The following is a 27,274-nucleotide window of genomic DNA, read 5'->3' as shown; positions in this document are numbered from 1 at the left end:
CGCTGCGAGAAAAATGTAGAGATAAAGAAACATTCAAGGCAAATCCCAATTTTCTAAGCCATCTTATCCCAATCAATCATTCGCTTTCACCCTCAATTTCCTTCTGTTGCTTCTCCCATATCCAAAACTCAAATCGCACCATTTTTTTTCTTTTTCTGTTATCTGTTTTTGTTTTGTCAAATTTTGCAGCTAATAAATTGAATTTCTCAGCCTTTCTTTGTTGACCCAGTTGATCTTTCTTATTATTCAATTCAAAAAGTTGGGTTCTTGATTCAAATCTCTGGATTCCAGAGCAACCCATTTCTCCAATTCGTCTGGTTCTTCAGAAATTTGGACAATTTCAATCTGGGTTCTTTCGAGCAGAAAAGATGATGATGATGACAATGGAGGGGATGATGGATAAGGGTGTGTTGGATGATATAATCAGGAGGTTGTTGGAAGGCAAAGGAGGGAAGCAAGTGCAGCTATCGGAGGCGGAGATCCGGCAGCTCTGCGTCAACGCCCGCCAAATCTTCCTCGCTCAGCCTAATCTTCTCGAGGTCCGAGCTCCGGTTCGCATATGCGGTCAGCTCTCTCATCCTCTCTCACAGCCTTTTTTTATGGAAATTATGGTGATTTGAATTGTCCAATTTAAAAGATCATTTATTTTTGGTGTTTGCTTGTGGATTATGTAAATATTTGGTATTGAATAAGAATGTTGGTGGAAAATGGAAATGATACAACAACAACAACCAAGCCTTATCCCACTAAGTGGGGTTGACTACATGAATCCTAGAACGCCATTGCGCATGGTTTTATGCCAAGTCTTCCGTTAGCTCCAAGTGCTCCATATCTTTTCTTATGATAATTCGAATAAATTGGAGTGTGTGAATTTTTGGTTTTTCATGTTCTGTAATGGATAAATAACTTATGCAAAATTCTGTATGAATTTTGAGGAAAATAGGATATTTCCGATGCTATGTTCATTAGATCAATTCGGAATCTGTTTGAGTGATGGAGATGTGTCGAGGTGTTGGCATTGTATGCCATTTTGTTCATTCAATTTCTGCTAAATAGTGTTCATTTTCTGGTCAATAATGACAATGAAAGCCAACGAAATGGTTATTGATTTTCATAATGACCGGTTTATTTCGCTGGCTATAAGAATAACATAATCACGTACTTTTTTCTTAATCAGCTAACATAATTATTGTGTTTTGCAATGCCGGTTTATTTTGCTGCATTTTGAGTACTCGATATCATTGAGTTTGTGTCCTTCGGATCAGTTTCGTGGTCCTGTTATCGTACATCATGGCACAGTCCAAGATATGCTAATGTAGCTTGCATGAAACACAGGGAAATGAACTTGAAAGCAAACATTAGTACAATTATCTCCTTATATTTCTTTATGTCCTTGGTCTTCCTAATATTGCAGGCGTCTTACAGGTGATATACATGGACAATACCAAGACTTACTAAGGGTGTTTGAATACGGTGGTTACCCTCCTTCTGCAAACTACCTGTTTCTAGGAGATTATGTAGATCGAGGAAAGCAAAGTTTGGAGACAATCTGTTTGCTTCTGGCCTACAAAATAAAATATCCTGACAAAGTTTTCCTTTTGAGGGGAAACCATGAAGATGCAAAGATTAATCGAATATATGGGTTCTATGACGAGTGCAAAAGGAGGTTTAATGTTAGGCTTTGGAAAATATTTACCGAGTGCTTTAATTGTTTGCCTGTGGCTGCACTTATTGATGGGAAGATACTTTGTATGCATGGCGGGCTCTCACCAGAGTTGGAAAACTTGGACCAAATAAAGGAAATTTCAAGGCCAACTGACATTCCAGATAATGGTCTTTTATGCGATCTGCTTTGGTCGGATCCTGATGCTAGGGTTGAAGGCTGGGCAGAGAGTGATCGAGGTGTTTCCTGTACTTTTGGAGCCGATAGAGTTATTGACTTTTTAGATAAGAATGAACTTGATCTCGTTTGCCGGGGTCATCAGGTAATCCTATTTTTATTTGACGAAATTGAATCCAAGTAACAAATGACCTAATTGTATGTCATATGTGTGTAGCCAAAATAGGCCTTCCCACCCCGTCTCACTTTTTTCATTCCCTGGCACATCTAGGCGTCCTTTGTGCAGATAGTTTCCACTATTTGCTGAATTATCTTTCATAGTCACTTAATCCTACTTGTCCTGATTAATAATTATGTAAGTGACACTGCGACAATGTAGGTGGTGGAGGATGGCTATGAGTTTTTTGCAAAACGAAGATTAGTCACAATATTTTCAGCTCCAAACTATGGCGGGGAGTTTGATAATGCCGGTGCTCTGTTGAGCGTTGATGAAGCTCTAGTGTGTTCCTTTGAGATATTGAAACCAGTTGATCATAAAGCATCCCCGAGTGGTTCAAAGTCAAATCTTAAAAAGGTATTTGTGTCGCCATTGATATTTGTTTTGATAATATTCGTATGTGATATTTAATCATGAATTCATGATGTCCTTATGTTGTGCGTCTTTGGGCAGACTCCTAAAACCCGAAAGAACTGATTATTTGGAGATTTCTCACAGCTCAATTAGGGAAATACAACAAGTTTGACAGGTGCTAGAGTTTGGATTCCGTTTTAGAGGAGCTTGACAAGGGAGAAGCGCCCGTCTTAATCCGAGAGTTCAAGCGTTGGATCACATTGAAGACTATCAGATAATTTTATTACACGAATGTAAATCGTAACTGCATGTGTTATTGCTTGTTCAGGGAAGAGGTTTTCGGTTTAGACTACTTTTTGGTCAAGATTTGCTCGTTTTGGTTTGTTTTTTGTTGAGCATTTGTATATTATGTTTCATCACAGCATTTCAGAATCAACTTCTCTGGTTTCCTCATTAGCCTTCGCTTCTTTAAATTAATGTTCATGTACAAGAGTGTTACTGCAAATAGCACGAGAAGAGGGAAAAAACGAAGAACGAAAGGACCAAAGAAGAAATGTCGGGTTTGTATGAGCGGAGGAGATGACGACGAAATTCTTGTTTTTTGATTTGTTGATCTTCCCATCGATAACGAACTTGGTTTCGATCAACCCCGAGTACTAACAAGTTAGTTAATACGACGCTAATCACTATTTTGAGTCTGTTTTACAATGTCATCCCATGATCAGAGCCGTTTAGTTTTTTGGGAGCAGCCTCTCCATAAATGAGGGGTAAGGCTAGTCGACATTCACATCTCCCAAACCCTGCGTAAAGCGGGAGCCTTGTGCACTGGGTACGACCTTTTTTTTTTTTAATGCCATTATCCATCACCCACATTTCAAACGCCACAAAGAGTAAGGGATACATTCCAAGCTACAAGATGGATAACAATAGTTTCACCTAGCCGAACGAGTAGGTTCTCCAACATTGAGTGGTATGGAAAATGAATGGTTAAAATTAAAAGTAAAAGATCAACTAGTTGTGAAAATGAAATCTAACATCTAAAACACCCGTAGCGCATTGAGTGTTGCATAACATTAAAGCCACCAAAAAAAAAACTACACTGACCCTTGGCGACAAATCTCATTGGGCCACTCTCGATAATGGGCTATTTTGGGCCTATATTTGTACATAAATTGGGCCAAAAGCAGAAGCATGTAACAACAGACCCGCCCGGCAGGTCCGGCACCAGCATCATCAATGGTAAAGTTATAAAGCTTGTCAAAACCCTAGCATTCAGTCAGCGGCGTCCCGAGCAACCGAGCTTCAGCACCAGCAGCAACAATGGTATATATATATATCTCTCTCTCTCTCTCTCTCTCTCTCTCTCTCTCTCTCTCTCTCTTTATTTGTATTAGCACCTGTATTGATATGTGAATAACATTGGGTGTGGTGCGAAACAGGGGATCGATCTCGTCGCAGGAGGTAAGAGCAAGAAGACGAAGCGCACTGCGCCCAAGTCCGATGACATCTATCTCAAGCTTCTCGTCAAGGTATATAATTTTGCGTCTTTGTAAATGTCTACGTATTTGTATTTATCGGTTTTTGTATCTCGATATGAATTGGTTGCAGCAAATGAAAGTTTGAATTTTGTTGATTCCGTTTTGTTTATATCCAATTTTCATTTCTGGGTTTTAATAGTTTTGGGGGTGTTGTTGTTTCTGCAATGACGATATATGTGTATCCCAGCTCATTACGAGACCTTTTGTGGTCAAGGAATACAAATAATTCCACATCTATCTGAGCCTTTCGCAACTTCGGTTCGTTAAATCTGATTAACCAAAAACAAAAACAATGTATCTGTTATTGGTGTAAATTGCTACCTTTTGTTCTTGTGTTATGCTGTGATTGTTTGGATGGCGTAAACCGTGCAATGTTGGTGTTGTTTTTCAATTGTTTTGTGATCAAAACATCAAAAAAGCAACTTTGTTTGGTTTTGTATCCCAAATGTTGTAGCTTCCTGTTTTAATGTTGTTCAACTATGGAGAAAATGTTCCCTGTGATGCTTTTGAACCATGCTAATCCTGATTATTTCATGATTATAGTTTTCTAAATATTCTGAGGGAACAAGCTCCTATTTTTCAAATTTGTTCGTTTGAGTTTGTTAACCAGATTTTGTTTACCGGGGTTCATGAAATCGCCCTTATTTTTCTGTAAATAAGGGTCTTTTTAATTATGCATGTAAACGTATGAATGTGTAGGCTGATTGGGTTCCTGGTTTGTTCTTGGTCAGCTATACCGTTTTCTTGTCAGGAGAACTGGAAGCAAGTTCAATGCAGTCATTCTCAAACGTTTGTTCATGAGCAAAGTCAACAAGGCACCACTTTCTCTCTCAAGGTTGATCAAGTATATGCAAGGAAAGGTTAGTTAGTCTGAATCGTCATTTCCTTTTCACTCTTAAGTTACCTGCTCTTTAGATATCTGTATTTTTAATGTTCTTTTTCGTTCTAAAAAGGCTTCGATCTTATACAGGACAGCAAGATTGCTGTGGTTGTGGGGACCGTGACCGATGATATTAGGGTCTATGAGGTTCCTCAATTGAAGGTTACAGCACTGAGGTTCACTGAGACTGCAAGGGCCAGGATTGAGAAGGCAGGAGGAGAGTGCTTGACATTCGATCAACTTGCTTTGAGAGCACCATTGGGTCAGAACGTGGTATGAGTTCTTTATACCGCCGAGTAGTTTCAATTTAAAATCTGCTAAATTGATCTGTACCACACAATGGTATCACTGTTAAATTTAATCTCTTTTCTCAAGTTATTAAGTAAAACTTCTTTTGGCCACCCATGCAGGTTCTCCTCAGAGGTCCAAAGAATTCCCGTGAAGCAGTGAAGCACTTCGGTCCAGCTCCTGGTGTACCACACAGCCACACCAAACCTTATGTGCGGTCCAAGGGAAGGAAGTTTGAGAAGGCTAGAGGAAAGAGGAACAGCAAGGGCTTTAGAGTTTAACCCGATTACAATGAAAAACGGTATTTCTGGAATCCAATGTTGCTTTGGCTTTAGGTGTCTGGTATCGTGTTTACTTTATTTCACTGTTAACTCCAATTGTCTCTATTACCAAAAGAGAAGATTGTTTGATACATTTGAGGAATGCAATTATATTTCCAATCCCGATTCCCCTTTCATAAATTCTCCTTTTGCCATGCTGGTACAGATTGATCTCGCTCATGGTTCGTTAAACAATAGATCGAATTTAACAGTAAAATCGCAAGAACGATCTCTAGAATTGAAGTATTTTAACTCTCAAATTTGTTGGCTCTCTGGATTTGAACTATACCATTTGTATACACAGTTACATCAAACTCTCCTTCAAACACCTGTGAACACAATTGTAGCCGTTGAATCAAATTTCAATAATCCGGATCATTTGATCCCTGGGCTCAGTTCCTTTGGGTCCGGAGGGGATCCGGTTCCGTATGAAACTATGTGCTCGTCGCTCTCCAAAAAAGCAGTGAATTCTTCAATCCAGTTGCGGCCTCAACTCTAGTGTTTCATCAAAGAACCCTGAACGTCACCAGAATCATCCATCTAGGGCTGGTTCGGGTCGGGATCCCGAACCGAAACCCCAAGCCTGAATCCCAAACCGACTCTCTTCGGGATAGGATTCTAAAACCCGAAACTGTACCAGAATTTTGGTATTCCTGAATTTCGGGCATCCCGAAATTGTTTCGGATTTTCGGTTCGGGATTGGGAAAGCATGCAGTAAGAAGATATCAACCTAATTTAGGAAGATCGAATGAATGCAATCCCCAAATAACAAATTTCCAGTCCCCTAATCCCAAATTTGCAGAAACCCATAAAAAATCAGACAGTCAAGGATCGAAGAAGCCGTCGATCAAAATTCAAAAGCAGAAAAATACAAAGAAATCAAGCATGCAGTAACTGAAATTAGGGGATTTTCAAAACAAAAATCCTAATTTTAATTCTAAATCCCCAAATTGAAAGTTCAAAACCCTAATCCTCAATTTCAGAATCCAAATCCAAATCAAGGTACAATAATTTCATGAAGTTTGGCACCTTCAGAATAGAGAAGCTTCGATTTGGAGGTCGTTGGAGGTGGAACCATGGAAGTTTGGATTTGAAATATGGTGTAGTGGTCGATGACTCGACGGCCGACGTGTTGAGTTTGTGACAAAAGGAGGAGGAGGAGAGCAGAGGCCAAAGAGTGCAGAGACAATTCGAGGGATTAGAGAGTGTTGAGTTCGAGGCTGTTGACATAGCAGATGAGGAGATGAGAGAGCGCAGAGATCCGAGAGGTTAGAGAGAGTCTGTCTGAGTGAGAGAGAGAGAGAGAGAGAGAGAGCGCAGAGTCATTTGAGAGATAAGAGAGAGAGTGAGGTCTTTTAGCCAACGGTTGAGATTTAATCTCAACCGAATCCAACGCTTATGGTTTATTCAAGTATATATAATATATATATATATATATATATATATATATATATATATATATATATATATATATATATATCAGTTCGGGATTCCCGAACATTTGGCAATCCATTCCCAATTCCCATACCGCAGTCTCGGGATTATTTCGGTATGGGTTACCGAATTCTTTGGGATTTTTTATTTCAGGATTTTTCGGTTTCGGGTTCGGGTAATTCGGGAATTTTTTCCAGCCGATCCATCACCCAAACGTGAAAAGAATTGATACTCGAACAAAGATAAGAGCAACAGATTCGTTCCATGCTCCAAGCCGCTTCTCATAAGCACCTTCTTATGGCCGGTAGAAACACGCCGGAAACAATCGAACCAAGGTAAGAAATGAACTCCCTTTGCTTCTCTCGTGCCATCCAACAGCATTTCCCCTTAAGGTACATTTCAAAAGAATAGGGCCAAAACTGTGTAGTTTCTGTTTCTAAATAATCGATCTTGATTTCTCTCCAAGAATTCGAACTCATTGCGTACACTTCTGCTCTCGGAGAACGACAAACAACGCGATCACCATACGTTTCCTCACCACTCGATGCAACGCTAACAAGTACATAATCCTTAGATTTCGGGTTATAGCCGATTCATAATTTTGAAGGCTCGATTCATCGGGAAGAATCCTGAAATCGTTGATCGACGGATTATAAAGAACAATATGGCCAGTGTAAAGAATCAAACATAAAATCCCATCACATTGGCCTATAATGTCTATAGATCCATCAAGCTCACTAGGAAGCTCAATTATTTGACCCCCATTGTTTAATCCCATAGAAACCGGAAAATGCAGGTCCTCAACAACAGAATCTAGGTTATCGAAATCAGCTTCACTATCGTTAGAAGGATCGAGGAACGAAAACACAACTTCCTCCTTGGTAGTTTCCCTTTTTTTGGCCACGGTGTGCTTGAAAAGGATGCGTGCGGAGGAGGAGAATTCGTTGTACGAATGGAGGTGTTTGGCTACAAACTGGGGGTCATTGATAAGGGCATACCACGACTTTCGAACGCACTTGAAACGCGGTAGAGATTTCGGATGCAGCCTGGCTAAGATTTGCGCCACCATCTCTTCCGGCATCTTGCATGAGGCTGCCCTTTTTACTGTGTTTTCGATTCGTCAATCCATTTGGTGTTGGTGGTAAGGAATTGAGGGAACGTAAACAATTTTTGTGGTATGTGGTTTAAGATAGCAAACGATTGAGGATCACTTAATAGTAAACTCCCTAATCACCCCCTCAATTAAGGAAAATTAAACACTAAACCCCAAGATTAATTACATTGTCTAAGAAGCATATGAAATTAACTAGATAGTATGAAGCATGAAAAAAATAAAATCTGAAGGGAATTGTATATTAATTGAATTTTTACTGTAAATGATCACTGAGATTGACTCAAGCAATCAAAATGGTCCTTGTGTTTCAAAAGCAATCTAGCGTTACATAATTATACATTTGTATACAAATTTCAGACCAACAAAAACAACTCAAACATCATCAAATTATATAACTCAGGTGCCTTTCGAGACCCTGCGTAAATGGGGGTAAGGCTAGCCGACATTCACCTCTCCCAGACCCTGCGTAAAGCGGAAGCCTTGTGCACTGGGTACGACCTTTTTAGGTGCCTTTCGAGAAGGATGGAGTCCTTGTAGTTGCAGTTTTCGATTTGTTGCTAGTGGTCAGGCCGGGGATATAAGGAACACCTGAGAGCCTAATCCACTTATCACCCCTGAAGAACCTACCGGGTGTGAAATCTGCAGTATGATTTTCAGTAATCTGCTTGATCCCGCGCCATGTCACGCGCCTTGCCTTGTTAGCAGCAGGGCCTGTGTTGCCTGACTCTGCGTAGAAGCATGTCTTTAGCCCCCACTCACCCTCCCAAGGTAACCAACCTTCCGGTTGGATCACGTCATCAATGTATGAGTCCATGATGATTGTCCTTGAATACTCCTTCCATGGACGGCCAAGATATGCCTTGTTCTCATCCTTGACAGGGAAGTAATCAGGTTCGGCAGTGATTGTGCTGTTTTGAATGATGATTGCAGATGGCTGGCGCCGTTCTTTCCTGCCTTGAGCTGTCACAATGCAAGACTGGTTTGGCAATGGCTTGCGGATCAAGAAAGTGCAGTTTTGGAAGACTGCAGTTGCATCACCAAAAACAAAATCTATGGTGCCGGAGATGGTGCAGTCGCAGTAGAATTGGCGTTGTGCGTGTGTGTAAAGGGTGTCTTGGTACCCGTCCATTGAACACCTGTAGAAGATTGCCTCGTCAGCACTCACCCTCAATGCAACAGCCTGATGTTTCTCCGGACCAGCAGAGTTCTCAAACCCTATATCCCTTGCCATGAAATGATCTCCCTGAATAGCTGCATGCATCCTATAACCAAATTAATCATACTTCCAATTAAACATATTCACAGTCTGACAACATAAGCATTTGTACACCGACATAAGTGTGTTAAGAGAAGGTTAAAGATTCACAATCGGTCAACGTAAGCTGTTAAGCGGATATTAAAGGCAATTTACGAGAAGCGTGCTTACCAACGGTGGCAGTATGGTAGGTGGGCGTGCCATCTGCAAAGTTCTTGTTTCCGGTGATCCTAGTCTTATTTGCGCCATCTCCGATCATCATCACGCTCGTCATGCTCCTGGTAACCAGGATATGCTCATTATATACTCCTTCCTTGATGTAGATGATAAAGGTTTCATTGCCATACTTGGGGACATGGTCTAGCGCCTCAGTGATGGTCTTGTAGCTTCCACTTCCATCCTTTGCCACAATGATGTCGGGCTTATTAATTTTCGGAGCAGAACTGGTACTGGTGGTGAGAAGTTCTCTGCCTTCACCTCCATACCACTTGGGATCTTCGAATTCCCCATGACCAATAACGGAGAAGACGGGGAAGACATCGAATTGGAGGAGGCGGCGGAGTTTCTTGCCTTCACCTCCGTACCACTTCGGATCTTCGAATTCCCCGTGACCAATAACAGGGAAGGCATCAAATTGGAGGAGGCGGCGGAGTTTCTTGCCTTCACCTCCATACCACTTGGGATCTTCGAATTCCCCGTGACCAATAACTGGGAAGGCATCAAATTGGAGGAGGCGTCGGAGTTTCTTGATTCCACCTGCATACCACTTAGGGTCTTCGAATTCACTGTGACCAATAACAGGGAAGGCATCAAATTGGAGGAGGCGTCGGAGTTTCCTGACTCCACCTTCATACCACTTGGGGTCTTCAAATTCACTGTGACCAATAACAGGGAATGCATCAAATTGGAGGAGGCGGCGGTGGCTAGAATCAGGGTTGTTCAAGTCAGTGAAGGCTGAAAATACTTGAGATACCATGGCAAGGGCATTGCTACTCAAATGCATAGAGGTATTCAACACACTCTTCATCTCCTCAGCTGCATCAGTAGAGCTAGTAGTATTCTCAAAAGCATCCAAGCAGCTTTCTTGATAAGTGATTGTAGCACTAAGCCAAACCTTCAAATCCACCAACATTTCATTAAACTTTGTAAAATCATCGATGTACCCTAGTCGCACAAGCGACTGCCTGAGCTCACTAAGCGCCAAATCCATAAGCTCTTCGCACGCGTCGAGGGCATTGGAGGTTCGGGGATCCTTCTCGAGCTTTCGCAAGAAGTCGGATTTTTTGGCAGCATCGGTTACGTACTTCATTGCAACCTTGAAGCCGTATTCAATGAGCTCTATTGGATCGGTGGTGGTGTTTCCGGAGGCGTAGCTGAGGCTGTCGAGACATTCTTGCTTGTAATCGGTTGGCTGGCAAATGGTTTTGATTGCTTTCATTGAGGCTGACTTGTCATGGGAGCTACCCTTGCTGCCACTGACTGGACTATTGTAGAAACCCTTTTCCATGATGAAACCAGCTGCCACCGCCATCACCATTGCCATCAATAAAAATGCAGATAGGCTGATGATGACGATTCGCTTCTTCGATCTCCTATCTACATCTTCCCTGTTCGCCATTTTCGAACAATGTTGGAAGAGAAAATTACTATTTTTCTTCTCTATTTGTTGTTTTTGGAAAATGCATAAGAGAAATGTGAATTTATAACTGAAGAGAGAAGGGAGATTTGAATGGTGGTTCTAATTAGGTTGTAACAGTATAGCAAAAGATGTGGCTTGGAGCGCAAGGAAGGTTCTATGCCAAGCTATATGTTGTTACTTTCACAAAAACAAGAACAAGTGTACTTACTGGCAAGGCTAACTTAGCTTTGACACGATTAAGCGTGGCTGGCTTTGACCAGTTCCGGATTATAGTTTTCAAAAAGTTTAGCTAAAAACTTAATTCCAAAGGTCTGTATGCGGTTGTATGTAAGTTTCTTTTATATTTTAGATAATAAAATAGTAATATCACGTGACGGTATTTCTAAACTTTTCTTTTGCACGCAATTTTCTACAAAAGTGGTTCTTTGCGTCAAGATTAAGTGAATAAATTATTATTAATTTATATTTTTTTAAGAAGTCGGGAATCAATGAACATAAGAATTCTAAAAGTAAAAGTGCTCGTCTTTAAAACGAAAATACTTGGCGAATTACATGTAAAGAGTAATCCTTCAGGCAAGCAAATGACATGGAAGTCATTTATGTCATAATGTAAATTAAAAGATAAGAAAAATATGAGGTAAAAAGTGAATGATACAAGACCTACTTTTGTCCAAAAAATAGAAAATTACACACTTTTTTTATTTATCTTCTATTTTTAGAAAAATAAATATTTCTCTAAAGAACACAAGTAGATTTTAAAAATACTAATAATAGTTCATGTCCAAATAACATTAATGATAATATTTTAATTTAATTACTCAAACCCTGCTGTAAACTTGATACCGGTCGACGGCAACCAAGCCATCCCATCAATAAACCTCCCCACGGTGAAGAAGCTCGCCGCAGCAGCATCCCTGAGTATATGGTAACCACGCCATTTGACCCGACCCGACATAGCTGCACCCGGCCCATAATTCTTATACTCACCATACCACAACGTGCCCAAAGCAAAATCCCCATTCCACTCAAGCCACCCTCTGGGCTGGACCAACCTACTCATATAAGTGTTCATATAAACAGTTCTGGAATATTTCTTCCATGGCCTACCCAAATAAGTCGGCTGGGTGGCCAGAACAAAACTGTCCTGGATTGCAAACCCTGTGCTTTGATGTGGGCTTTTTCTACCTTGGGCAGTGATTGTGATTTTTTGTTGTGGGAGTGGGACCCTTGTGTAGATTTTGCAGTTTTGGAGGACCGCAGCCCCATTGCCAAAAATGAAGTCTACGGTGCCGTAGATGGTGCACTCACGGAAGAATTGGCGAAGCGAGTGAGCGTAGAGGGTGTCTTGGTAACCCTCCACGCTGCACTGGAAGAAGGCCGACTGGTCGGAGTCGACTCTTAGCGCTACGGCTTGGTGGTTTTGAGGGGCGGCTGTGTTGCGAATTGTCAGGTTCCTTGCTATGAATCCCCTTCCGGATACGGCTGTATGAAACATAGTATGCATGAGAAAATACGTCATTTGAATCATCTCGGAATAGACAATAAATATGTTGCCGGAGGCCGGATCCCTTTCACCAAATCCACCACATCAATCAATCCAAACCCTTAAAATTTGATCAACGGCTAAAGTTATTATAACTTTTAAAGGAACTCCTTGTTTGTAGCCGTTAGATCAAATTTTAAAAACCTGAATTGATTGATGGGGTGGATTTGGTGGAAGGGATCCAGAGATGATCCCTTTTTATAGCTTGATTCATAGTCTAACAATATTAGATTTTTCTATATATTATGTGTGAAAAATACGTGCACTCAACATGAAAAGCATAATGTAACTTACCGACTGTTGCAGTTCTAAACGTAGTCCATCCTTGCATGAAACTCCGGTTACCCGTTATGATAGTTTGTCCAATCCCATCCCCAACAAACATAATATTGGTTTTGTTCTTCTTCATTTCGATGTTTTCCCTATAAATTCCCTTCTTCACATATATAACGTACCTGCTAGGGCTGTAGTTTGGAGCTTCATTGACAGCTTCTGTGATCGTACGGTACTGTCCACTCCCATCTGCTGCCACAACAGCATGATTCACACCCGATTTTGGATTCGATTTAACCAGCTCTTGATCTTCCTCACTCATCCAAGCCGGGAAATAATCCCCTGGCGAACTTTTATTCGTTGGGGGACCATGATGCCTAGGAGGCTTAGAGGGCAAGCTGTGTAGTTGAGTATATAAGGTAAGAACATTACCAATGAGCTGTGTCACTTGCTTCACACTTCCCCTAACGAAACTTTCGAAGCGTCGGTCAGTTCCTTCAAAACCCTCAAGGCAGGTATCTTGGTTACTTAAGGCAGCACTAAGCCAAGCTTTTAGGTTTCCTTCGTAGTGAACATTTGTGTCGCCGCCGCGAATTTTGATCATTTCCCCTAGAGACCAAGCCAACTCGGAGAAGGAGTAGTCTAGGAGCTCCTTGCAGTCCTCAATTGCTACACTCTCTCTGTAACTTCTGGGCAAAGAGTTGAACTTTGTGATGATTTGGATAGCATTTTTTGTTTCATTGAGCGTATGCGTAAGAGCAGCAGTTAGGATTGAAACCGAATCTTGAGTTTGAGGCCCCCTTTTTTGGAGCTCGGCTTGCACGTTTGTGAGGCACGAGTTTCGGTCATCGACATCAGTGCAAGTTTGCGTAACCATGGATCGAATGGAAGGGTAGGAAGTAACCCCATAAGAAGAACATGAAAGTGAAAGAAGAAGAAGCAGAAAATTGGCTAAGGCCATGTTTGGCAATGTTGGAGGGAAGGAAGTGATTGGGAAAAAGAAGGATATTTATTTATAGAGCAAAATTTGGCTGTTTAAAAACAAGTAGGAGCTCCTACTCTCATCTAATAACAACAAGTGTCTAAAAAAATTGTAAAATTTAAATTTAAACTAACAATGTGAACACTTATCAAGTTGTTGTTGAGTAAGAGTAAGAGCTCCTGCTTGTATTTAAGCAGCCAAACTTTGTTCTTATTTGTACGTGTGAGAATGAAAGGGAATATAGGAATGGCTTGTTTATAGAGGAAAGTTTTTGTTCTTGGAGATATAAATAATTTGTTGAATATTTCAAAGAATATATATATATATATATATGTCTGTATGTATATATGATATCTTTTTGGCAGAGAGTAGGAAGTTGGGTTATTAAGTCAACAATCATTTCTCTTTGAAATTAAACACTGCATCTTTTTTTATTTGGCGTAAGACATGATGTTTTTTCCTTTTTGGTTCAAAAAAGACATGATTCATTGTGAACAAATATCATCTTTCCTATTTGGCGAAAAGACACGATTCATTGTGAACAAATTCAAAGGTTTTTTTTCAAATCCTCTTTGTGAAGATTCTGAAAATCTGTGAATCGGGTCTATTTATCGTATATCGTGTCGTCATTTTTTTTCAGGTACTGTTTGTATTTAATTTTAAATAAAAGAATTTAAAAAAATTTTGACTACACAATATATGATGAACGGACATGATTTACGGATCCCTAGGATCTGAATTCGTGAATAAATATCATCTTTGGACATGTGGTTCTCTGCATTAGGTATACCCATTGAAATGCCTTTTGGATAATGCATTGTATATATTCAAACAAACATGACCTCTTCGAACTAATATGACTTCAAAAATTATGTATGTTCGATTAAATTGAACAGGTGCAATTCTCTCTATATATTGATAACATGGCAGAAGAGAAAATTCATTCAAAAATTTGTTGTCAACACGATTTCCTTGCCCTCTCTTCTCTTTCCATCACATTAATACAATTTTTGGTTATCTTAAAAGAATTATTAACTTGAGTTTAACTTACTCTGAGTTTTCAGTAGTACTTGAAGGATATTCATATGCAAGTTGGATAACAAGTGCTAATGATAATCAATCTACATCAGGGTGGATTTTTACAATTGTCGGAGGAGCAATTTCTTGGGCTTCAAAAAAGAATATGAATTTATAACATAGTAGTAGCAGGTAAAAAAGCGGAATGGATTAGTTGTAATTGCTTGTAGTAGTTGGGACATGGGAAGGAACCTCATCTATATGAACATAAGAAGTAGTGTCACTTCTACCAAGAGTTGGGTTTTCTCTTGTAAATGTTCATGAAAGCATGATGAAGCACAAAGCCATAATAGTGCTTAATTAATTCGGAAATTTCTTTAAAGAAATAAGACATAGTTATGTGTGTAGTGATTTCGATTTTAACATAAGAATAGATGATTTAAACTTAGGTTACCATCTCATTCGTTATAGTTTTGAATTACTTACACTAATTAAAGGTTTAATTCAAAAGATGCTAAAAAAATCTGTTACCGGGAGACCCATTGGAAGTGAAGTTCACTTATCTTTACTTCGAAACCTTTTCTCGATTCGCCGACATATTAAATAAGAAAAGAAAAAGAGAAGTCGACTAAGCAAACTCATGATTATATCGGTATGCTTATGATAATTATAGAGAGAGACTTGTTGTTGTATCATTTTCTATATATTCTTAAAATAGGGAATGATTGTTGAATATAATATATATATACACACACAAACCTTTTATGCAAAGGGATTCCCATTTTTTTCAAAAAATAGAGATTAGGTGTGAGGCTCACTCCATATCAAACTTCAACAATTTGAACCATCTATTTTATAATTCTCAATTCATAGATCATCCTTGCAAAAATTCAATTCAATCCGAAACCATTTGATTATTTAATTATCAAAATAAAATTTTATTGTTTCTTATGTAACAAAGTATTCATAACTTTTTTTTTTGAACTCAATTAGATGTCTTAAATATTTCTGATTTGGCTAATATTTTGCAAGAATGATCTATGAGATGTAACTTAAAAAATAAATGATTCAAATTGTTAAAGTTTGATGTGTTGTGGACTCCATAACTAATTCCTTTTTTTTTTATTTAAAAAAAAATTGATGATTCCTTTCTTTAAAGGCTTATATATAAATATATATTTATGCGTCATTTTGGCAGAGAGTGGGAAAGTGGGTGATTGAACCAACAATAATCTCTCTTTGAAATTAAACACTGCACCTTTTTCCTGTTTGGGGAAAAGACATGATTCATTTTGAGCAAATATCCTCTTTGAATATTTAGTTCTCTGCATCAGGTATGCACATTGAGATGTCTTTTGAATAATGTATTGTATATTTTCAAACAGACATGATTTCTTTGAACCAATATGACTTTAAAAGTGATGTATTTTCAACTAACTTGAACGGGTGCAATTCTCTCTATATATTAATAACGAGGCAGAAGAGAAAATTCATTCAGAAATTTGTTGTCTACATAAATTCCTTGCTCTCTTCTCTCTCCACCACATTCATACAAGTTCTTTCTAGTTATTTCTAAGGAATATAATTTGGTTTTACTAATCAAATATTTTATACTTTGTTGTATCTTGAAAATGATTTGCCAAGAGCTTTAGCAAACTCATTTGAGTAATGACAAATAACACTTTAAGAAAACAATTTAAATATTATCTTAAAATCATCCTTCAAATTATTCTCTATATTTTTACGTTTACTCTAACATAATTTACCTTCATTTTTTGTGCTTTTTCTCTAGACAAAGTTTAAGGCATTAAGTCATCCCTTCTTTTCTAGGGCGTGTCCCTAATGTTCCATGCTATTTTTTATTGACACGTTAGGGTGCCTTGTCAAACAAGTTATCCGTTTCATACCGCTTCAAAATGTAGGAGAGAAATGTACCCTCGTCTTAGTAATCAGTCTTGAGTTAGAGAAGAACTTACATTAATTAAATATCAGAGTGCGCAACGAATGAGACTAACAAAATAACAGAAATATATTAAACAACCGAGAATGCCGGAACGGCTACAAAACCCTAAAAGATTACATTGTGAATAACTTGATTTTCATGCTAAACTATAAGCTATATTTATAGAGAGCCTAGAAACCCTAATTCAGATGGGCGAGGCCCATATACTAACTAACAAGCAAAACCTAAATACTAAAATAAACATAAATACTAATATTTTCCAACACTCCCCGTCAAACTCATGACGGTATACGACATGAGTTTGCAAACAAGCAAATGCGGACTGGCTTCATTAGGTGGACTGGCAGACATGCAAACTTAACTTGACTTGACTGGCAAACTGGCAAGAGTTGAGAGTATGGAAAGAATCCGTCACTAAAGGGACGAGATTTCCATATCTCAATTGTAGCAACGAACAAACAAACACAAATAATATCACTCGAGTGGTCACAATTCCAAACACTCGAATGACGGTCACAAAACAATCCCAAACAAACCAACAATTCGTGTGGACCTAAAAACAAACTTAACCATTTTTTTTCTTGTTGCCGGTGTGGGCCTCAAACTAACAACAAACGATTTTTTTTAAGGAAAACTAATGAAAAAGACTTGAAAATTTTGAGTTTTAATGATAAGGACAAAATAAATGGTAAAGTGAATAGTACCATAATTGACTTTTAGTGTAAAAATGTGGTTTTTCATTAAAGTGAACAGTACCGGATGCTTTTCGTTAAAGTTTCCTTTTTTTTACCTTCTTTTTCTTTCTTTTTTCCCTATCCTTTCCTTCCTTCCCATTTTTCTTTCTTTTTTCTTTCTGGACTTCAGTCAACAGCAGCGGAAGGTTGCAGAAAAACTGGGCACATGAGTGCAGGCTGGTTCGACGAAGGTACGGCTTGGCTTCGGTGATTCTGGCAACAGGAAGCAGGTCATGTCGTCTGGGCTTGCGGAAGTGGTGCAGCAACGAGTGATCGGGTATGTGCAGGTGTGTAGAGGGTGCTGATGCAGTGCAGTAAACGGTGTGGTGATGCGGATGCGGCTGGTGTTGGATGGTGGGTTCAGCGCTGCAGTGGATGCTGGTCGATAATACAGGCAACAGTGTATACGGGAACAATAGTAGATGATGGATCAACTTGATCCAGCGTCGGTGCGAGTCCAAACTTTAATTCCAGAAACTTCTTTCGTTCCTTTTTTTTTTTTTTCCAACTATATGAATGACAAACAAAAAAACTAACCAGAAAATGAAAATATTCCACGATCGAAACTGGAAAAATAAACAAACGCCAATAACGAACAGAACAAGATGAACTAGACGAACAAACAAACTGATACGAATCAAGGGCATATTAAATCCCGAAGGATCAAACCTGCTATAATACCAAGTTGAATATCAGAGTGCGTAACGAACGAGACTAACAAAATAATAGAAATATATTAAACAATCGAGAATGCCGGAACGGCTACAAAATCCTAAGACCATCTCCAACCCTGGGCTAAAAGCCAAATTACCCCCCAAATTACCCCCCCCCCAAACACTCTCCAACCCATGCTAAAATTTTAGGCTAAATGCCAAATGCTATTTCTGGGCCAAATACCCCCCAACTTTCCCTCCGGGCTAAATGCGAAATGTTTATCGGAATTTAAAATTTTTTAGATTAAAATGTTCATAAAATTAATTTACAATAATCTACATATTTATTTAAAAAAAAATTGATTTAAGAAAAAAAATTTAGGCTAATTTCATTCTTTAATAATTCCGGGCTAAAATTTTAGGGTAGAAGGGTTGGAGCAGAAAAGATGTTTCTGGGTTAAAAGCTAAATTTTCCGGGCTAAAAAATTTGGCTTTTAGCCCAAGGGTTGGAGATGGTCTAAGAGACTATATTGTGAATAACTTGATTTTCATGCTAAACTATAAGCTATATTTATAGAGAGCTTAGAAACCTTAATTCGGATGGGCTAGGCTCATATACTAACTAACAAGCAAAACCTAAATACTAAAATAAACGTAAATACTAATTCCAACAACATTTGCTTGAAATGAGTAATCCAAGCAAATGATACACTACTAGGCAACTAGTTACATATTTTAACTTTCCCACATGACAATTGAATCATTAATTTAGGATTTCGAAAGGAGTAATGCTACAACTATTCTAAAAATCCCCGTCTAGGTGCTAGGTGGCTGGCCACCGTCCCGATCAATGCCTAGGTATTTGAAAATTAAGAAATGAAGCCTAAACTTGCTGAGACGCTCGCTTAGCCCGTCCAAACCTGCCTAGGTTGCAACTCACTTAGACAGAAAATAGGTAACTTTCATTTTGCATTTTATTTTTTTCAATAAATTGTAAGCGACTTGTTGTAGACTTAAATGGACACACATTATATGCTTGTTCTATATGTTTACACTATGTTCCAATATTTCATAATATATATATATATATGTCATTTTATTTTATAGTTTATGATGAAATTGTTTATATTTCAAGTATCAACTGACACTTATTTACAAGAAAATATAATAGATTTACATAAATCTGCCTAGGCGTCCGCCTAGCCGTTTAGGCATTAGGCTCCAGCCCGCCGCTCGACTAGCAAACTAGCGTCTTTTAGAACCTTACATCTAACACATATTTGTATCATCTGTCTAATAGAGGTATAACCAACCAATACATGTGTGTTTCATTTCTTAAATAGATAGTATAAATATATGGTAAGAGTAGCATTTTTGTTTCAAAACTGTTGCATCCTACATGTATGGAATGGCATGCTTTGGGAAATAATATGCAACCGTGTGCAAGATTGGGTATATACATTCTCATATCAAGAATACCAGAATGGGCTTCAGATTATGGGCCAAGTTGTAGTCAACAACCCAAATCAAATTTGTAATTCAAGCAATCTCCAGGGTCACAATCGGAAATTAGAAAAACCATGATCTGCCTTCCTATAAAAAGGCTAAAACCCTACCCTCTTCTCTCCAGTTCGTCTGTGGCCGTCGCGCACTCTGCTCCTCCGCTTCCAACAAAACCCAGCCGCGTTTTTCTTTCAACCATTTCTTCTCCGATCTCCATTGATTTTCTGATATGGGTTTATCTTTGTTTCTATTTATTTATTATATTAGTTATATTTTGTGCTGTGATGATCTATGATAATCCCAGCTCTATGAGACCTTTTGTGGTCAGGGAGTAGAATGTTATCCATACAAATCTGAGCCCAGAAAGCAATTTTAATTTTATTTATTTCTTTGATTATATATATATATATATATATATATATATATTTTTTTTTTTTTTTGTTTAGTTTTCATTTGTGTTGATAAACTTATGGTATTTTTTATTTTATTTTTTATTTTTAGTTATTTGTTATATTTTTGCGATGATGATCACTGTGTATCCCAGCTCATTACGAGACCTTTTGTGGTCCGGGAATAAATTAGATTCACATATTATCTGAGCCCAGAATTTAATATTCTCAATTTTTCTTTTTTTTTCTCGAAAGAAAAAATAATTTGATGTTTATATGTTGTCTTGTTTTTAATTCATGTTCTTTTAGGAGGTAATTCTCTGTTTTGTTGTTAATTTCTTTTTGGATGATTAAACCTCGTTTATTTTTCACTCGACCAACAGAAATTTGACGTCTGCACATTGAGGTTGGAGGAGATTAGGCTAATTCGAAACAAATAATATGGAGCTTAAACAGATAATTTCTTTGACAAAAATGAAAGTAATTAAATGAAAAAGGAGGAGAATCATATTCTGCTACTAGAAAAGGAAATATCAAACCCAAATATGTGACATTTTATAATGGTTACAACCAAATTGGTCAAGTTAGGGGATCCAGTTTGAAATTTTAGTAGTAGATGGGAGTTAGTTCAATTGATATTTTGGTCTGTTTTTGTTCTTTCTTTAGGAGTTTGATACTCTTATAATTAGACTTGATAATATTTTTCGTTGATCTAACATAAAATGACATAATAATAACAGGTTTCGTCAACCTGTTAACTAGTAAGGTTGTTATTGTTACCGAGTAAATTGTAGCAATGGTCATTCAATTTTAATCAAATTAGAGCAATGATCCCTCAACTAAAAATTCATTCCCATTGGTCCCTCAACTTATCAAAATATGTAGCTATAATCATTTTCATCAATTTCGTCAAAATTTTGTCAAAATAAGTTATGTTGGAATAACCATTCATATAATTAGGGTGCCTCCACTCATTAAAGTCTGTATTTATGGTCATTTTTGTTAACTACGTTAAAATTTTTGTCAAAACGAGTTATGGAATGACCATTGCTACAATTAAGTTAAAATTAATGGATCATTTCTCTAGTTGAATTAAAGTTGATTGACCAATGGTAATGAATTTTTAGTTGAGGGACCATTGTTGCACGTTTTGATGAGTTGAGGGACCAATGGTAATGAATTTTTAGTTGAGGGACCATTGCTCCAATTGAGTTAAAGTTAAAAGATCATAGCTACAATTTACTATATTGTTACCTATTAAGAACCTGTTAATGAATTACGTCGTTATAGAGTCACTTATTAAGAACTCAATAAGATATTGTTTGTCAGGCCTAGTTATTAGGCATGATAATTTATTGCATGACTCGTCAATCCAGCTCGAAATGACATAATTCCTTAATGTATCGGGTTGTTATCAGATCACCAACTAAGAGATTGTTAAAATAATGAATTTGACACGACACGACCTATTAAAATAATAAGTTTGACACGAAAAATACAAGCACGACAAACACGAGTTGTTTGCTAGGTCTACTTATTATATTGTATAGTTTGGAACTTCGGACTTAAAAATTGCTTTCAGAAAAGAATAAAATCTTATAAATAGGGCAACTTTATCCCACATGATGACATATATGGTACATTATTATATAGGACTAGGACTAAGCTCAATTCTCTCGATAATTAGTCCACCTTTAAGGTGCACACCCTTCACTTCTCTTGGGCTCATCGTTGCATCCTTTTCATCACACCCATCTTCCCGCTCACAGAGACCTCCGCCGCAATCTCCTCCGTCTACAATCCTTGATCTCGAAGCTCTTACCGCCTTCGGAAAATGTTCATGTTCTGATGAGGCTTGCTTCCTACTTTGATCATCGTGGTTGCTCAAGTAAATTGTACCTTGTGATTTGAAATTACCAATTTCAAGTGAAATCTCATAAGGTAGAGTGTCTAACCCATATGCACACTTGGCTAACTTTATAGTAAGATAGGCCCCATAGGCATTTTCGGTGATAGCACATGAGTATTTGTTCTGTCATGCGTTTCGATGAAAATCTCATTTGTTTTCTTATGAACTTGTAATTGTGTGACTTTGTCTCATTTGCTTTTGTTCTTTGTATCAAGTTAACCTATTTTGTTAAGTTGGTCAGGAAAATCGTTAGCTTGGTTATTGTAGAACTAAAGCTAAAACAAAGAAAATGTCGATTTTTTTGCTCTAGTTCCAAATAAGCCAAGTAAATTTACAATTTTCATGATCAACTTGACGAAAAGGAATAACTTTGGACACATAATGAAAGCGCAAGAAGTAAAGTCACACACTTACAAAAATGGGGTTATATACTTTAATTAAGATCATATATGATTAGGGTCACAAAATTGTTTTTTATGAAAGTAGATTAGGGTTAATCAAAGTATGAAAACCTTAATTCAAGACGAGGTCTCCAGTATAGAGGATGGCAGCCTCATGTAATGGAAAGGTCCCTTGCACTTAACATATACCATTTTAGGAAATTTCCCTATGAAGAACATTTGTGCTGTTCATCAATCAGAATTTAATTACTTGACTTCAATCAAAATCAAACAATTATTATACATATGTAATAGAAAACCCCTAAGCCGAGAGCGACATATACCTATACATAAGATACTATCCTAATGACATTCTCAAAAGCTTCACAAACTCTTGATCAAGACAATGTGAAGCAAAACCATTGAGGGTTTTGCATGGAGGGTTTTTTGAGCAAAAAAAGGCCCAAAAAAAGCAGAAGCAGGTAGCAGCAGCAAAAGCAGATTCTTCAGAGCGTTTGCTTTTTGGAGGGTTGTGTTTGTTGCGAGAATTCAAGCTTATCAGCAAGGATGTACCCCACCAGAAGCATGATTCACGGTGGAGGTTGTGAAGTTGAAGGTGGTGATATGGAAAAATGAAAGAGAACCGACATAGCTTTTTGTGTCGATTTCCACAGACGGCGCCAAATGTTGATGCACAAAACTGGAGGGGTCTTGGAACAACGTAAATCCGACCGTAAATTTGTAAGAAAGTAAATAATACAAGATGTATCGTGGTTCACCCCAATGTTTGGGCTACATCCACACTAATATTGTATTTCTCTGAGAGGATTGTGAGGGAGAGAGCCTCTGTAATGAATATGAGAGGCTTTGAGAGGGTGAGAGGCTTTGGGGATCTCAAGCCCAAAAATTGGCTTCCCTTAATGAGGAGAGTGAATAGTCATTTTATAAAATAATGGTTTATCACTTATTACATATTTACCCCTCTATTTATTACATAATTACATTTGAGTCCCCCGAGTATTTATACGAGGTCTAAATACAGAGGCCCTAAGTATGGTACAAACACAGTTTAATAAGTTAAACTCTTAAAGACGCTAGTGCATCGACAGACGGTAGAACAAATATGAATTTTAACGACTAAACAAATTAAATTCATATTTGATCCCCCGCCTGTCAATGCAAAAGCAACCTTTTGGTGTATCTTCCATGCATCATCTCCTAATTAACTTGTTGCCAAAAGCTGCAAATGCAACAATTGTCAAGTTATTCACCATATACAAGTGTTACACTGTCACATAACAGTTTAAGCATTTAATATTGCTAGACTGTATTGACAAAAGAACATTACGTTTATACGTGATAATTTTTTAATGATGACGCCTACATTTTAAGCCAAAGTAAAATTCCAAAAAACTATTGATTGATCCATTATTTTACTTACGTTTATCGTCTTCAATTAAAATTTACCTTATCACCATCATCTATTAGGCTTGGACTGCATAACTTCATAAAAAAATCTTTGCTAGACATCTGGATAGAATCTCTTTGTGGTCTGATGGCAAAACTCTCTGCTACACACTATCCATATCGGCCGTGGAACGAAACGACGATGAAACTACGAGAAACGACATGCATCTCCCGGAGATGTGAACGATAAAATGTGCCCGAAGCAGTCTCCAGGCAAGCGATCCAAGTTCATCTCTCAAATAGGTGTAACATTACCTGGAGGGAAGCCATATAATTTATACTGCTACATTTTGTACCGAAGAGGGTCATCAGGTGATGTCGTTAACATGACAACATTTTCTTAAAAGTCCGGTCGACATCATGACAACATGCAGGCAACATATATTTGTCAACATCATGACAACATTATGAAAATGAACACTGGGAGAACAATAAAGTGGCCGTGCTCAAGTTGCGGAGAGCAACGAGTTTACCTTCACGTAGCGTTTCAATTTAATAATTCAATGTTTATGTGAACAAAAATTTCAGAATAGTATTGCTTCTACGCGACACTAATAATAATTTTTAAATATTGTAAAACCCGTTATTGGTTGTAGCCGATACTAACAATTATTTTTTAATAGTTTAAAACCCAATATTGGCTGGTTCCTATTACTTCACGTGACTCTCTCTCTCTCTCTCTCTTACACACATCACAGCACATCCTTTTTTAATTTCCTTCTCTTTGGTCGGTTCCCTCACATGGGTACTTCACATCTCATTGACACACATGCCTCATTTCTCTCATTCCTCTCACTTTTTTTCCCCCTCTCTTTTCCGTCTCCATAAGAGCAACTCCAGCCTTGCTGGTTGCTCGGGCGTCAGGTGAGGAGAAAGGGCCCTCGGGCCGGTGGGAGCAAATCCAGCGGGGAAGGGCCCGAGTGAGGGTGGGAGGTTGAGCGAAGGGGGGGTGGGGAGTCGACGGGCCTGTGGCCCGAGGGTTTTGTATTTTTTTTATTTTTTTTGTGTCAGAGAGAGAGAGAGAGATAGCTTTTGTAATTTTTTATTATTTAAACAAACATAAAAAACTATTATTTTTATTGCTTATTGCCAGGGGGGAGGGTTCCAAGGGTGGAGATGTAAATGGCAATTACTGTTCATTAATGGTTATTACTATTCATTTAAGGCAGTTACTGTTCAATAGGGTGGATTGAATAGTGGATTGCCAAGGGGGAGGGCTCCATGGGTGGAGTTGCTCTAACGTCTCTCTCTGTACCCACCCACTCAACCTTCGTTCATCCCTCTCTCTCTCATTCCTATTCTATCTCTTTTTCCTCGACTTCTCCATTTCCATCCCTCCATCTTCTTCTCTTTTGGGCGGGATATTTCCCCCCATTTTTTAAACGAAAAAGAGGATGTCAGTCTCCCTATTTCAAGAGGCTCATCTCCTTCATTTATCTCTCCCTTCTTCCAAGCACACCCTAAAACCGTAGCTCCTCTCTCCACATTTTCTCAAACCTTAACCTCCGTTTCTGCAAACCAAACTTTAATCTTCCATCATCAACCCATAAAACCTCGTAACCACAGATTTACCGCATCACCATAAGGGTAGCAGCACCGATCTTCGTGTCGACGCACTCAAAGGTAAACTTCTCACCCTCCCTTGCTGATTCATGCACTCATGTTCATAGATTGAAATATACCATACAAGAAAAAAAAATCTTCAACTCCTCATGCACTCAGGTTCGTAGATCCATAATTTTTTAAAGGTATAAAACCTGAGTTTAATCTATAGAGATTAGAGCCCTAATGTTGAAGTAGTAAAGTATGGGAGCACTGATCTGATGGAAAGCATGGCAGCATGGAGCTGCTAGTATTATATATGGCAGCATGGAGCTGCAGAATATGGCAACATGGAGCTACAAAATATGCGATCTTCAACAAAGGTAAGCACGGGAAAGCATCATGGCAGCTGCTAGTATTATATGCAAGCATGGAGCTCTGATTAGTATTATATGTAATTGTTAGTTTTTTTTATCTTCATCTTGTAACCGGTTCTCTAATAGCTCATATATATGTGTTATTTGTACTTCCTTATTTATATGAAATAGAATACATTTAACAAGAAATTCTACATCCAAAAACCCCAGTTGAATTCTTGAATAAATTGAATCTGTGAAGTTTGCATCCCATGTATCATCTGTGTAGGAATGCATGATAATTATTTTATTTATCGAGATGTTGGGTAATGTCAGTTAGGACCGACAATAGATTGAGTATTTTATTTGTTAGCTACTAGTTGACGTTGGTACTTAATGTCGCTTGTATCCGACGCAAGCTTCGATGTCACTTTTAAGCGACGCTGTTGTTCTTTTTTATTTTATATTACTTTGCTTCTTAGTGGCAGATTAATGGGGCTAAGCGACGTCAATACCCTTTTTGTGATGGTAGCATTGGTGTCGGTTCCTCTATCCGACATTGCACGATTTAATGTCGGATTTTTACTAAAAATCCAATAGTAATTAGGGTTTCTTGTCGGTTTTGCCATCGCCAGTGATATCCCCTTTTGTAGTAGTGTGCTCAAGAGAGGGAGAGAGAGATTCAGGCCGTTCAAGTTTTTTAAGTTTTGTGAAGTGAGTCAGTGAGATGGACTAATAGGAGCCATGGGCTCTAGACACAGAGATTCAAAGTGGATCTCAATCCATGAGAATTACCCAAATTTACACTAGTCGGAGCGCACCCTAGACTAAGGGCGGCTCCGTCTTTGCCTCCATAAGACAAGGAAATTTTTTTCAGAATTGAAATTTACGGAATACAAGAGGAGTCTTGAATTTACTCATGAGCTTGACCTCTATCAATACACAGTCTTTCATTATTATGTAAGTTGGGTTCAAATTGTCCACTATTTATAACTTTTTGATACAACCGATATTGGAGGAGAATGATTCGAACTTAAAACCTTGAGTCCAATAAAAAAACATTCTTAACCAACTTAACTAAAAATCTCGTGCCTAATATTCGTAGTTTTTTTTTTTAACCGAAATGATAGCTTCATTAGAAATCAAAGGCATTACAAAAGACCTCCAGCAATGGAAGGGGCTAGCTCAAACAATCTTCTAGCAAGAGGTCGGCAATGAGATCCGGTACCTCAAGCCATCTACAAAACCATCACAGTGAAGAGCAAAACGCGCTAGACAGTGGCCGATACCATTGCTTGTCGACTTACGTGGGTAGAGTAACCTCCAGTGATTGTGGACAGGACAACTAGAATTTGAAATCTTCAACAATATGTCCAAAGGAGCCGTCCAAAAATGCAGTTACAATCTGCAGGGAATCGTTTTCCAAAGTTAAATTTTGCATACCCCCTTGATGACATGAGCTTCTTGTTGTGTCCATAGTTAAATTGTTCATTTGAAAGAGCTTTTAAAATAATTAAAAGTGTTTTCGGTGAAAATATTTTTGAAACTAATCCTAACAAAAATCCAAATAGATCATGAAAAAACACTTAAGATGTTTTATGCAAGAAACACATATCTGGTGTTTCTTCCAAACTACACTTAGTGCATTTGAAATCCAAAATCAATTTTACCAAAAAACCTTTCA

The 27,274-nt window shown here is 38.1% G+C and overlaps 5 protein-coding genes, 1 long non-coding RNA gene and 4 other non-coding genes across 12 annotated transcripts; 6 read left to right on the top strand and 4 right to left on the bottom strand.

The window, feature by feature from the left end:
- LOC126593158 (serine/threonine-protein phosphatase PP1) lies at positions 1-2,867 on the top strand. Of its 3 annotated transcripts, none has more exons than XM_050259067.1 (4): positions 1-564; positions 1,426-1,985; positions 2,220-2,414; positions 2,556-2,867. In XM_050259067.1, the coding sequence occupies exons 1-4, from the start codon at positions 369-371 to the stop codon at positions 2,562-2,564; spliced, it is 960 nt and encodes a 319-aa protein (XP_050115024.1). In that variant the 5' UTR covers positions 1-368; the 3' UTR covers positions 2,565-2,867. The 3 variants fall into 3 exon arrangements, with proteins under 3 accessions (XP_050115024.1, XP_050115023.1, XP_050115025.1); XM_050259066.1 differs by having other exon boundaries at positions 2-564; positions 2,511-2,867; XM_050259068.1 differs by having other exon boundaries at positions 363-564; positions 1,415-1,985; positions 2,511-2,867.
- Positions 2,868-3,580: 713 nt separating this feature from the next.
- LOC126593159 (60S ribosomal protein L18-2-like) lies at positions 3,581-5,557 on the top strand. The gene is made up of 5 exons (XM_050259069.1): positions 3,581-3,734; positions 3,851-3,940; positions 4,681-4,809; positions 4,920-5,102; positions 5,240-5,557. Exons 1-5 carry the CDS (start codon positions 3,732-3,734, stop codon positions 5,396-5,398), a joined length of 564 nt encoding a protein of 187 aa, XP_050115026.1. The 5' UTR covers positions 3,581-3,731; the 3' UTR covers positions 5,399-5,557.
- On the top strand, positions 4,104-4,199 carry LOC126594673 (small nucleolar RNA snoR69Y). Its single transcript, XR_007613396.1, has one exon. It is a non-coding gene; the product is annotated as a small nucleolar RNA snoR69Y (small nucleolar RNA).
- On the top strand, positions 4,440-4,516 carry LOC126594677 (small nucleolar RNA snoR53Y). The gene has a single exon (XR_007613400.1). It is a non-coding gene; the product is annotated as a small nucleolar RNA snoR53Y (small nucleolar RNA).
- Positions 5,558-7,326: 1,769 nt separating the features above from the next.
- LOC126591752 (putative F-box protein At3g16210) lies at positions 7,327-7,967 on the bottom strand. Its single transcript, XM_050257435.1, has one exon. It carries the CDS (start codon positions 7,950-7,952, stop codon positions 7,347-7,349), a length of 606 nt encoding a protein of 201 aa, XP_050113392.1. The 5' UTR covers positions 7,953-7,967; the 3' UTR covers positions 7,327-7,346.
- A 447-nt stretch (positions 7,968-8,414) lies between these two features.
- On the bottom strand, positions 8,415-10,858 carry LOC126591902 (putative pectinesterase/pectinesterase inhibitor 28). The gene is made up of 3 exons (XM_050257614.1): positions 10,071-10,858; positions 9,412-9,686; positions 8,415-9,236 (listed from the first exon to the last, which is right to left on the bottom strand). Exons 1-3 carry the CDS (start codon positions 10,856-10,858, stop codon positions 8,488-8,490), a joined length of 1,812 nt encoding a protein of 603 aa, XP_050113571.1. The 3' UTR covers positions 8,415-8,487.
- Positions 10,859-11,447: 589 nt separating this feature from the next.
- Positions 11,448-13,946, bottom strand: LOC126592072 (putative pectinesterase/pectinesterase inhibitor 22). The gene is made up of 2 exons (XM_050257826.1): positions 12,717-13,946; positions 11,448-12,361 (listed from the first exon to the last, which is right to left on the bottom strand). The coding sequence occupies exons 1-2, from the start codon at positions 13,654-13,656 to the stop codon at positions 11,694-11,696; spliced, it is 1,608 nt and encodes a 535-aa protein (XP_050113783.1). The 5' UTR covers positions 13,657-13,946; the 3' UTR covers positions 11,448-11,693.
- A 5,873-nt stretch (positions 13,947-19,819) lies between these two features.
- LOC126594671 (small nucleolar RNA snoR69Y) lies at positions 19,820-19,912 on the top strand. The gene has a single exon (XR_007613394.1). It is a non-coding gene; the product is annotated as a small nucleolar RNA snoR69Y (small nucleolar RNA).
- Positions 19,913-20,061: 149 nt separating this feature from the next.
- LOC126594672 (small nucleolar RNA snoR69Y) lies at positions 20,062-20,154 on the top strand. Its single transcript, XR_007613395.1, has one exon. It is a non-coding gene; the product is annotated as a small nucleolar RNA snoR69Y (small nucleolar RNA).
- A 2,992-nt stretch (positions 20,155-23,146) lies between these two features.
- Positions 23,147-23,940, bottom strand: LOC126592422 (uncharacterized). Its single transcript, XR_007612637.1, has 2 exons — positions 23,693-23,940; positions 23,147-23,465 (listed from the first exon to the last, which is right to left on the bottom strand). It is a non-coding gene; the product is annotated as an uncharacterized LOC126592422 (long non-coding RNA).
- Between the last annotated feature and the right edge of the window lie 3,334 nt (positions 23,941-27,274).

This window comes from Malus sylvestris, chromosome 12 (assembly GCF_916048215.2).
Source record: "Malus sylvestris chromosome 12, drMalSylv7.2, whole genome shotgun sequence".
In the NCBI taxonomy this organism is placed as follows: domain Eukaryota; kingdom Viridiplantae; phylum Streptophyta; class Magnoliopsida; order Rosales; family Rosaceae; genus Malus; species Malus sylvestris.
The sequence above is the reverse complement of the archived record's forward strand: the minus strand, read 5'-3'. Positions and strand labels throughout refer to the sequence as shown.